The sequence below is a fragment of the Bicyclus anynana genome, chromosome Z (genome assembly GCF_947172395.1).
Source record: "Bicyclus anynana chromosome Z, ilBicAnyn1.1, whole genome shotgun sequence".
Taxonomy (NCBI): domain Eukaryota; kingdom Metazoa; phylum Arthropoda; class Insecta; order Lepidoptera; family Nymphalidae; genus Bicyclus; species Bicyclus anynana.
Window position 1 is genome coordinate 13,872,415 of NC_069110.1, and position 12,988 is coordinate 13,885,402.

A 12,988-nucleotide genomic window follows, 5' to 3' on the forward strand; every position below is an offset into this window, starting at 1 on the left:
AACCGGAAAAATTACAAGTTTATTTCAGCTCTCAGATGTAAATACAAGAGGACATTTACGCTGCATTAATCAATGTTAATATCAATATTAAAATTATTATAGTTGGCATCAATTGTCAATAAAATGTCACGAAAATACGAATACATTATGTTTGAAACATGCTCGTAAACAAGTACACAGCAGGTGCAGGCAGCACAAATAATGTTTGATCCATTTTTAATGTGAAAAACGATTATTATTCATAAGAAATAATATGTATAACTTTAATAATTTTTGTCATGTTATTGTGTCAAGTCACAACAGAGTGTAGTTTCCCATATAAGTGTTGAAGTGTCGCTCAGTGTATTTTTATGACTAACCAATATTGCTGTATTAAAAAGTACATTTACTGTGTAATTACTGGCGTAGAAGGCATAACATCTAGTGAGATGTAGGACAGCACATAGGTTTTCTTGCATTGTTGATGGTTTGTTCAAGCAATATTTAGTGCATAGAAGTATTATAGTATATTTATCCTACTTTCCTGATTAATATTAAATGTGAACTGTGAGTTTGTATGTCAGTTTGCTACATTTTCACACCCTAAACCAATTTTAAAACAGTAATAATATGTGCATACTAGAGAATTATCTTAATTATCTGCGTGTGTGAAGTCTGCCAATCCACATTGGGCCAGTGTAATGGACTATTGGCCTAACCTCTATCATTCTGAGAGGAGACTCGAGCTCAGTAGTGAGCCGAATATGGGTTGATGATGACGACGAATAAATTGTGGAATAACATAACATTATTAAATCCACTAAGTAAACCAATTTTAAAACTGATTAAATTATTTGCTATTAAATTATTTGCTTAAACTATTTCAGTTATCCAGAGTCATCCCAAGTTTGTCAAAATTGCTGGAAAACGACTGATAAAGCAGCATCTTGCTCAACTGAAGAACGGAAAATAATTATGTAATAGCGACAAACACTCCAAATCAATGTTGTTTTCCTCGCTGTAATACATTTGTAAATTCATTTATTTACAGTGCTTGTAAACTAAGCCTTGGTTTTGCAAACAACCATTTTAGGTTGACTATTTGTCCATCTCCAGACAGACAGACAGACCTCATCACCAGATAGGAAGACAAGTTCTGCTGAGGAGAGTCAGCAAGAAACTCAACAGTCACTCTTTTTTAGAAAAGTAATACAATATTATAATTTACAATTGTTAACATCATTACAATAATTTCTTCTAGTAGAAGCTGATCCAATGGCCTCCAAGTAGTGGTGTGCACTTCATACATGCATTAAAGTACTGCATATCCTAAGAGTTGTCTTCATTAGTAAATACAGATTTTTCCACTTTGCTTAATTTTATTACTAGTGCATACCCTGATCGACAACCATATGCACGCCACTGCCTGGTTGGTTGGTTGTTTCATTTATTGATTTATTTGTTAAGCTTGTTGGTTACATAAAACAATAAATCTATTCATGTACAGCTTTAATGTTACTTCATCTCCGGTGTACTTTTTGAGCAGTGAGAGTGATAAAATAAAATATTTTTTTTTTATGTCTAGCAAACTTTTATTAAAAAAATTATTTAACCAAATCCTTATTTATACATCATATTATCATCTCCATATACTTTTATGGGGGGGCGTAACTGGGTTTCTTGGGCCAAAGTTGTATGGGCTGGTGGACATTCCCCTTTAAATACTTGGGCAGTACTGTCACGTCTAAAGGTTATTTGGAGATAGCTGGTAGATTCTGTTCTGCCTCGGCAGTTTTTGGTAAATTACGAAAGAAGATGTTTCGTTCACATGATCTACAACTAAGCACAAAAATCAAAGTGTACATGGCGATCGTAGTCGCGAATCTTCTCTACTCTGCTGAGACTTGGACGTTATATCGCAAGCACATCCGCATGCTGGATAGGTTTCATCTCAGGTGCCTTCTTGAATTTCAAAACATCAGGTGGTCTGAATACTGACGTAATGCGTCGAGCAATAGTCAGTGGTATTGAGGAATATCTGATGCGGTGAATTGCGCTGGGCTTGTAGTGAGAATGCCGAACGAGAAGTTAGCCAAGCGCTTATTCTACTTGGAGCTCAAGAATGGTAAGCGGAAACAAGGTGGACAGTTTTTGAGATAAAAGGATGTACAGAAGAGGCATTTGGCTAACTGTAACATAAACTCTACTCATTTGGAGATGTTAGTAAAAGATCGATCAGAGTGGAGGTCCTTTGTTCAGCGGAGTACCATTGGTTTTTAAGATAGGCGGAGGTGGGATCTGTACAATCATCGTGAGTACCTTAAGGCCAAGCCACTCTACCCTAACTTGTCCTCTTTGCGCCAGGACCTGCCAGGACATTCCGCGCAAAATAGGTTACTTAAGTCACATGAAGGCGCATGATCGATGCCCTCGTGTGATCTAACAGTTTTGAGTCGCTGTTACCGAATCGACAAAGACGAGATGATTACACTTTAATTTAAAAAAACCATTTGAAACTATGTATTTTTTTCCATGTTTTTAATTAAATATAAATATAGTACATATTCTTACTCGTACTTTAATAATTATTTTTTTACGACGACACAAACGCCGACTCATCGCTTTCGTGCTTCCGCAACGACACAATTGACATTGTATTATTAAACTTTAATTTAAAAAAAAGCATTCTAAACCTACTATGTGTTTTTATCTATGTTTTGATTAAATATAAAAGTTATAAAAAATATAGTGTTTAAGAATAAGCAATTGAGAACATTTTATTGCATCCGCAATGGTGAATTATTGGAGGAATAATGTGGCACTAACTCTCTTTCACTATAAAAATAATCTTTAATAGCTGGCAACCCCTTTGCCGATTTACAGTGGTTTTACATTGGCAGATTACAGAGATAGTTTCATAGAATAAATGATAGTTTTTACAAAAATTATGCTCGAATTTTATAAAGTAAAATTTGATACGCGTCATTAATGTATAATTGTAATAAAACATTATCTGCTTAGACCTGGCTGCAACGAAATGTAATGTTTCTGATTAGGTTGTGGCGAAATGAGTTGCGGCTTGGCGGCGGCAATCATCATTATGTTTTTAAATTCTCTACAGATAAGTCCAAACGGTATAAAATACGTTTGTTAGGTCTATGAAATAGAGCTTAGTTCATTCTTGTTACTGGTATGTTCAATTCTATACCGGAACATAATCAATTTAAACCTAATTTCAAATATTATCTGGCAAATTTTAATATCCAACCTATCCAAAACGAACTGTCCCTTCTCTAAATAAATAAAAAAATAGCTTGATCATAGCTCTATGCATGCGGAATACGATTTCGGACTAAATTCCGTTCATAAATTCCTATTTTATAACAGTACCAAACCCATACCAAACACACTAAACAGCACATGCACTTAATAACCCTAGAAGTACACTATTATAGAATGTAGTACTCTTTGGTAGAGTTGTAGAATCTGCTTTCGCAAAAAACTGACGTGACTTACGATGATACGACGCATTGCATGCGTGACGTGAGTAGTAGACGTGAACAATCGAATGACAGACTTGATAGAGATTTGAAAAATATTTATTCTAATATTATTGTTCCAGATTCAATATTTTTACACTTTTTAATATTATTTAATAGTAACTGTTATACTCAATATTGATGAAATTAAGTGTTTTAATATTATATTTCGAGCTGTAATAGTGACAATTCGGTTTGTTTATTGGTTAACATCCGCCATTTTGTACTGTCGTTTGTTTAGTGACTGGTCCTATTTCCTAGAGATGCTATACATTTCTCCTGCAAACATATTATATTGAAAGTTTGCATGTGGTGTACAATGTTTATGCTAGAAACTTTGCTTTTGGAGATTTTGAATTGATCTCGTGCAAGTTGTCAAACTGACGTAGGTTGAACTCTACATATTGCCGGATGTGTCCTAAAATCGGTTAGGGCTGTTATACCGAGCCACCTCGAGTGGTGTACGTGTTGTGAGACCTATGCTGCCGAGATTATGAGTGGCAACGGCAATCAGGTGCCCCTGGCGCCGAGTCAGCGAGGACCCGGACCGTATCCTTTTTGAAAAATTTGTTTATTAGTGCCGTAAAATAATATTTACGTAATATTATCCCTTACAACATCTGGTCGTGCCGCATTTGCGAATGACTGTGCTTGTGTGGTAATAAGTGTTGTTATCACTTAATTTTCACATGTGAAAATTTTGATGACAAGTCATAGAAAGTTAACCTTTATCACTATGAACATGATGTTTGCCGACTTTGAGGAATTTATTAAAAAAAACAATGTGACTATACTGAATAAATATCATCCAAGTTGAGATAATTTTAATCTTAAATAATAATCATAAGTTTTTTTTAATATACATTGTTTTAGATAAAACAATGCCAAGTAACATAAAGACTGAGTTTTGTAGAGTTTGTTAAATGTTCATAAATGTTTAAATCTGGATACTGGATATGGTAAGTTAACTTTATCATAGTGTTTTTCAGATAGTATGGGTAAGGCGACAGTTTGTTTCACTCTTGAAAGTTTGCCGCATTTCATGATAATAGTACGTATTATGAACGTCATAAGGCAACTGTCACCGTACCCATGCTATCTGAAAAACACTTTACAGGATAAATCTTCATACACATCTATTCCTTTGAATTTATAATGCATATAAATGTAAATTTTTATTGATCAGTGTAGAATCATGTAAAATGAGTGAATGTTTTTAGAATCATCAGGAACCATTTAAAATTTCACCTAAGAGATAATTAATATTACAAGTACTTATAGTTTTGAAATTTCATATTTAATAAATTTACTCATTTCGTTATTCTATTTACAGTGGAGACACGTTTAACGTTTTCAGATATTCATATGAAACGAATATCTTAGAATTCTATGGATTCACCGTTTGGGTTCTGGGTCCATCGTCAATTTCATCAACCTAAGCTGTCCAGGTGTCACAAGTCCAGGTCAGAGGTATTCTCTGAGCATAGCCCTGGACTTGTGCTTGTGTTGTTCATTCTGCTAGCCAAATTTGGTAAGATTCTACTATAGCAGCTTATTATACCCGCTTTAATATAGAACTTGCAGCAGATCTAGTGAGGCCAAGGTCTTTATGCAAGTTATAGAGAGATTTTACTGGTGATCCTCTCATACCCAGTTCTACAGCTTACAAACTTTTTGTTTGTTTACTTGTTAGGTGAGTTCTCACAGAGTGGATAATAACTCTTGACTTTGATTATGAGAGCATAGGTTAGGTGTGGGCATGCATCTCCAATTTTCAGTTGTGTGCATTTTAAGAAATTAAATATCACGTGTCTCAAGATAGAACATTGTGAGGAAACCTGCATCCCTGAACATTTTTTTAATTCTCTACGTATGTAAAGTCTGCCAATCGGCATTTGGCCAGTGTTGTGGACTGAAGCCTAACCCCTCATTATGAGAGGGGACTCATACTCAACAGTGAGCTGAATATAAGTTATTGTGATGATGATGATTTGTTAGGTTAAAATTGATATTTATTCACTTTCATACTGTAGGATGGATGGGATGTTTGTCTCCCACAGCACTGTATTACAAGCACTTACACATTTAATTTGTTTGTAAAACAGGAAAATGTCCGGCCTAGATCTAGAAATAGCCAAGTCCTCTGGGATTTATAATGTTTTAATAATAATTGAATGTTTGAATCGAATCAATTTTGTATTATTGATTAAAAAATGGATTACAATACTGGCATAGGTACCAATACCATTGGATTTAATTAGGATGGTCACAAATTTATAGAACTGACGTACAGAAAATTGTAACATCAAAATTTATAGTAATATAAAGTCCTGATGAAGAGTATTGTGCTCTGCTTGTTGTTTATCTGCCTGTCACATTATGGACCTCAAAAACCACACCATAAATCTTTGGGATGCTAAGGTGTTTATCTCTCATGTATAGATAATTTCCTCTTTCCAAACAAATTAAATGAATAGCACTTAGAGTGTTTTGTGTGGTGGAAGACAAACATTCCACAAGACCACAATATTAAAGTGAAGAAATATTGTGACCTAACCAACTAACTAACTAAATAAAAGCGGGTATGAAGTTAGTTTATGAAGAAGAAAAGAAAGGAATACCAGCAAAGTCTCTCTATAACCTATTTGTATACTTGGCCACACTAGAACTGCGGCAAGTTCTATATCTTAGAAAGAGTATCTAAAGCTGCTTTAAAAGGACCTTATCAAATTTGACTGGGCAGGGGTAACAACATAAAGAGGAGTGGGGACGTGTTAAAAAAGAATTCCTTTACCAGTGGCGTAGCGTGCCTTGGAGGGCCCTGTATCAAGTTAAGTTGAGGGGCCCAAATGAAGGATAAAGAAACAACAATGCATGCTTTAAATAAGTACAGAATAACTTAACCCTTGTAGGATGATTTGATTTATTGGCTACATGTTTAATCCAAGAAAAAGTATATATTTTTTTTAATTTTGTCATTTTTGAAGTGAATTTTCTAAGAAGCACCAATTAAGTGATATTGTGGATTAGCTAAATTTTACCAATTTTTGCTTTCATATAGAGCCTCTGTAGCCCAGGATCACATATCATTGATACAACTGATACGGTGGTAGCTACGCCCCTGTCCTTTAACCGACACATGTGGTCACAAAGCCTGAGATCTGCTCCATGTTTTTCATTCTGTCACACAATAGACATGGCACCGGTCAGTGAAAGCATAGAATCCTAAAATATTTGTCTTTTTCTCTTGTATTTTCATGAACTGAAGTCAAAAGCGTGTCTCTTCTGTATTCATATTATTTACAATGTAAGCTGAAGCGACTGTTATACTATTTTGTTGCGAATCAATATACATCATTAGCTTTAAGCATTGACTACATATTATTTACTCATTGTTACATACTATCTATTAAACTTAGATTTCATGTCCTCATCATTATCATTATAAATAATCATAAACAAGGCTTAGAATTAGTGTTTCAATCATCTGTACAATATTATCAGATAATAGAGCAAAAACAGGCTCCCAGACATTTGTTATTTTTTAAATTCTGTAGGATTTACCATAGTCCTTTGTCAGTTGCAACTGTAGGTAAGGCAACTAAAAATGTGTGTAAAAATAAAAACGATGGAGTGTAAATTATTGGTTTTAAGGGATAGCTGGTAACAAAGATTAGACCCTCAAAAGTCCAATTTATTTTTATTTTAATCAGATCCTTCTGATCCAGACCCTCAACCGTTTAAGTATTAAGTCTATTTTTTATATTATCCTTGGTATACTTTGAGAAATATTACCCACATTCGGCAGACACATGGCTTCATGACAATTCTTCACTAGAGACTTAAAGTTTTATCATAAATAGTGTTTTTCGAAGGGTTGCCGCGAAGCTAAGTGACTGGCTACAGGGGATAGAATTTCTCATATTATGCAGAGGAAAATTAGAAAATTAAACTACTTATACTCAAACGGTTGAGAGTCTGGATCCTTGATACCGGCTACCTCCCAAAGTAATCATGGTCCAAACTCCATAGTTGGCTACTTACCTGTACCTGTGCAAGGAACATGAGCTGACAAACTTTCAGATTTTATAACATGAAGAAGGTCTGGCTGTTGCTGGCTATCTTAATCATCTAACGTAAAAGTTAAATAAAGATTAAAGTGTTTTTCAGATAGCTTGTGTACGGTGACAGTCACCTGTATGACGGTCATAATACATACCATTATCGTGAATCTCGGTGAAACAAACTGTTATGTTTTGAAAACAATTGTGTTTTCATTGTCTTGATTTTCTATTTTCGTTAAGAGTTCTTACCTACTATAAAATTCTTTAATGGTAAATTGTAATTTAACCAATTGGGGACAATTGGATGGGAATCCAAGTAAGCAAAAAGCCTGTGGACTTTTTTTAAACAACAAAATTTTAAAGACTGAAGAATAAATATATAATACTTATGCTTTACTTGCGTCTTAGAGTATAGTTTTGCTGCTTTATACTACAATTAACACTCCTAAAATAACTGCAGTTTGAAAAACAATAATATTTTGAAACTAAAATTTTGTATACATTTAGTTATATTTGTATTAGTTAAACATAAACAGAATGTATTTGCTTAATCTATTTTTATTGAGACACGTAATATTGAAATCACTCTATTATTAATGGCCTATTATAGCGCTTGTCCACTTTTATACGAAAAGGGATTTGAACCTATACTGTCCCAATGCTGACAGGCTAGAAGCAAATTACTACTATCGAGAAATGTGTGTGTTTCCCGTGTTATGGAATTAGAAACTCATGGAGAAACTAAAGGACCCAATAAAATAAAACTATGTGTTACAAGTACCTAATCTGATTCGATAATTTACTTTTTCTAATTTTCAAAACTTTGACTTTGACTTCTCCTTTGTATAATTTCTAAAGGCTCAAAATGTTCACCACAATAGCTCTGTGGATGGTTGGTCGGATTCAAGGCCAAGTAATCTTGGTCCACCACTCAAACATACAAACCACTGTACTGCCCATTCGCAGCCCAGGCGTTTCATTTAGTTGTTAGAGAAAATGGGTCTTTTTTAAAATACAATTTTTTATTTTTTAACAGAAGTGAGAAAAAATCCAGCCATTTCCTATTTCTTGTGTGAATTAATTATAAAACAAATAGATGCCCCATTATGCTAAATGCATCAAAAAACAGCCAAGCGCGTGTCATGCCACGCGCAGTGTAGGGTTCCGTAGATTTAATTAGTTAACTGATTGCGACCTATAACATTAACAGTTTTCCGAGTTTGTAGGAAGAGAACATTGTGGTTTGTTTTTATGATGCCCTAGCAAGTTATCTAGTAACTTTTAGATGCCATTAATATCCTATGTCAAGCATTTACGAAAACAAACTTGCTCTCTTTTGTTCTACGAAAATGGAGTTATATAGAACTAAACATGATATAACACTACTCACTAGGACATTAGGTAGTAAGTAATAAAAAAAAATTATGGCTGTCTAATAATTTTATAGTGAAATTACGTAAAATAAAATAGAAATATATTATGTATCGCTGGCCTAATAAGTGACCGATTACCCGAGTGACCTAGTCACCTTGAATTATTCAGGTGTTAATTCCGAAGAATCCCTTTTTTATAACAGTTAAGATGAAGATAATCTTTGCTAAGCGTAAACAAACAAAATGTTCATTTTATATTAATAAATTATGAAACACGGCTAAAACTCACGTGATATTAGGTTGGAGTATCCCCGACTAGTATGCTAGCGCGTAGCCGCTTCGCAGTTTGGATCGTGCCGCGATGCAAGAACCAGCTCATGACTAAAGGCCCCGTATGGGTTTGAAACTAGTCGGGCATACTCCGACGTAATATCACGTGAGTTTTAGCCGTGTTTCATAATCAATTAATATGAATAACACTCACGATAGTTTAAATTATAAAATGTTCAAATTAGTTTCAATTCAAAGTTTTCCATTTTTATACCTACGCAACGTTAAAATGAAAACACTTAACTCGCAGTTGAATAGCAATCAGTTATCTTAATAATTGCGTGATTGACTCTTCCAATTGAAAGCGCAGTTTGTGAACAGACGAAAAATTGTTATTTTTTAAACACCTTTATGTCGACGTGGCCAACGTGAAAATAAAAGTAATTAATCGTAGCGATTCAATTAGTCTCATAACCTTTGCACGTGTTTCCATTTTATTTAGCGAACATTTGCACGGTTCTTTCTTGTACACGTGCCCAGCTAATGTATGAAACATATAAGTGCGTCCTTCTGCGATATCGTGTTTCTAATATAACATTAATAAAAATGAACAACAGATTGTTATGGATCGAATCTAGTAAATGAAAAGATCCGGTTAAAAAAATTATTCAACATTTCTTTTTAACCGGATGCAGTTTGTACACGTTAACTGCAACCATCAGCTGGTCTCTATTAAAATAAACATAATACAATTGGCAAAATATAATTTACCAACCACCTATCACCTTCTGCGTGATATCCATTAAGCGATCCATTTTTAACGGCCTCCGTGGTGCAGTGGTATGCGCGGTGGATTTACAAAACGGAGGTCCTGGGTTCGATCCCCGGCTGGGCGTTTCCCCATTGAGATTTTCTTAATTGGTCCAGGTCTGGCTGGTGGGAGGCTTCGGCCGTGGCTAGTTACCATCCTACCGGCAACGTACCGCAAAGCGTTTAAGCGGTACGATGCCGTGTAGAAACCGAAAAGGGTGTGGATTTTCATCCTCCTCCTAACAAGTTAGCCCGCTACCAACTTAGACTGCATCATCATCATCAGGTGAGATTGTAGTCAAGGGCTAACTTGTAAAGAATTAAAAAAAAAGCACCGAATGACACACAGAATCTCAATTACGTATATGTCAAGTATATGAAACAGCTCTCGAAAACTTATTTTGAGAGAGCCGCCACCCACCCCAACCAACTAGTGGTTGAGGCTTGCAGCTACATCCCCGATATCAACGCTGATTGTAGATCTAGACGCCCAAAAAACGTCCTTTACGATCCTGACGATGACATAACGAACGACAATGCTTCCCAGGCAACACAAACACAAGCTACACAGCGTCTTCGCCGGCGAAGACGAGGTCCCCGATATCTGACGTCACCCAGACGTGGGCTTTTTAACTCACGATCTCGGGGGCGCCCGGACTGATACACTCAGGCCAAAACACCCATCCCGAACGGCCCTCTAAGTCGAGGCCCGAGTCTCAGAGGAGACGCCCTTAGAGAGTCGTTCCGCCCACTACTTTCTTCTCCCTTCGGGCCCCATCAGGCGATGCTTCTGCGCTCGCCCAAACCCCCCGGTGACGCCGCTGAGGTCCCATAAAGAGCCTACGGCACTTACACAATCAGAAAAAAAAAATATGTCAAGTAGCATACGTCAAAGACATTTAATTAGCCTGCAGATTCTTTGTTTTCTTAACCATTCGCCACTTATGATTAGCCTTATATGACACCATTTTAGAAAATATTGTTCGAAGTGACATACTGAGTGATAGGTAACTTTACTTGTTATTAGGTAATAATGCACAAAAATGCCTATAGCGATACTTCACACTTTGAGATAGACGAGAAATCATCCCCAGCTTCACTTTACAACTTTACATGTAGGGAAGAAACCCCAGAAACTTCATTTTTAATTTACTGCTTTATAGACGTAATTAATATTTATACCCATGCCGAATTTCAATTTTCTATCTGTAATAATTTTTATTCAAATAAATCCGACTTCAAAACATTAATGTACCCACTAAATTAAAAAAGGTAAAATAATATTTTCTTCCTTTGATCACTATGAAGGAGATGTCAAGTGATTTATTAATTCATAAAGATCATAAAGATTTTTGTTTTCAGACTTTTTTCCTGTGGTTTTTTCAGTAATTACTAAAATCAACACCACACGGGCTTGCCACCGACTTTAAAATGATCAATAGTTAGAAAATATTATAATGTTATTTTTTCTCTTTGTCGGTTGTTGTTTAACAAAAAAAAATTACAAATATGGGTATACAATCAATCACCCCCTGTTTTCCTACCCTTAGGGTTGGATTTTGTTTTCCAAATTTCTATGGAACCCAATTCGAAATTATCCCTTTCTAATTAAATAAAAAAATCGGACTACTCAGTAAAAATTTACACGTGTTTATAAAAAAAAATATATACACGTCGAATTGTGATTTTCGGCGGTTGAAAATTGAAAATCTGCTTTTCTTAATATTCTCATTAACCATTCTTGAAAAAGTGTTGTATTTTATTATTTGTCATATATCTATATTTTATATTTATTTATCCAAGGAGCGAACTGTACGAATTTTCATAAATAAATATTTCAATTATCAAGCAATTTACAAATATCCTTGACAAAACTTTGGCAATTTATATACATACTTAAACCTTCCTCATTAAATCACTCTATATTTATTGGTGAAAACCGCATTACAATCTGTTCAGTAGTATTCGAAATTTGTCGCGAATACAGGCGTAATATTGTGTATAATATAGTAATAACTACCGGACGCCCGCGACTTGGTCCGCGTGGAAATCAATGTAAACTTTCAAACCCTATTTTAGCACTTTTGGCGTTGAATTTTAAAAATTCTTGAATTACTTCACTATATTTCGTACTTTTTTAGGATTTATAAAACTTTCATTAGATATCATGGGGGTGGATTTCAAACAGCCAGTGTCGCTATCTTGGGGAAGGCGCCATATTGGATTTATAATGACGTTTCTTAGCTAGTCATGTATTGTCATCAGTGTGCCTAGTTTCAATATTTTCATACTGTTAGTATCACGTTGACGTAAACGCAAATTTATATGGAATTGAAACAGATGTGCAGTAGTGCCACTACACACACTAGATGGCGCTGTTTTAATTCCATAGAAATTCGCGTTTACGTTACGTGACAGTAACAGTATCAAACTGCCTTTAGGCCCTCTCAACTCAGAGCGTGTGTGAACAAGTGAAGCTATCATAAGCGTGTTAATAAAAATTAAAAAGTTACTAAGAAAAAGGCCTCTGATACGTTTGTTCTGGCTACGCCACTGTCTGTACACATCACTACAAAGAAAGTCAATCCGTTTAACAAAATCAATACATGTAGTATATTACGATTGGCAACCCTAACTGTGACACACTGGAAGTCGAGTTGCAACCATGTCTAGTCCGTGTCGTTGCAAAGCTAAGTCACACTGCAAGGTACGATTGTGAAAGCTAGCTAACATTTGCTGCGTGCATTCCTAAAAAGTCACTGCACCTTTTATAAAAACGTACACGTGAATTCAAAAACAACAACTTTGTCCTAGAAGGCACCGCGTGAATTGTTTTAGCTGTATGCGTAAATTCGGTTTCTAAATAGAAAAAGAAAGTGAATTATTATTCTCAATAGTTAAACTCATTCGTAACTAATATTTTAACTAACTAAACTAACTAAACAGAAAAAAA

At 35.1% G+C, this 12,988-nt stretch overlaps 1 protein-coding gene across 1 annotated transcript in view; it reads left to right on the top strand.

Moving 5' to 3' along the window:
* The first annotated feature begins 3,507 nt into the window (after nucleotides 1–3,507).
* Nucleotides 3,508–12,988, top strand: part of LOC112047834 (eukaryotic translation initiation factor 4 gamma 3) — a 65,074-nt gene continuing 55,593 nt past the window's right edge. Inside the window, exon 1 of the mRNA XM_024085097.2 lies at nucleotides 3,508–4,067. Coding sequence (XP_023940865.1) covers nucleotides 4,012–4,067 — 56 coding nt within the window. The 5' untranslated portion in view covers nucleotides 3,508–4,011. The remainder of the gene's footprint in view (nucleotides 4,068–12,988) is intronic.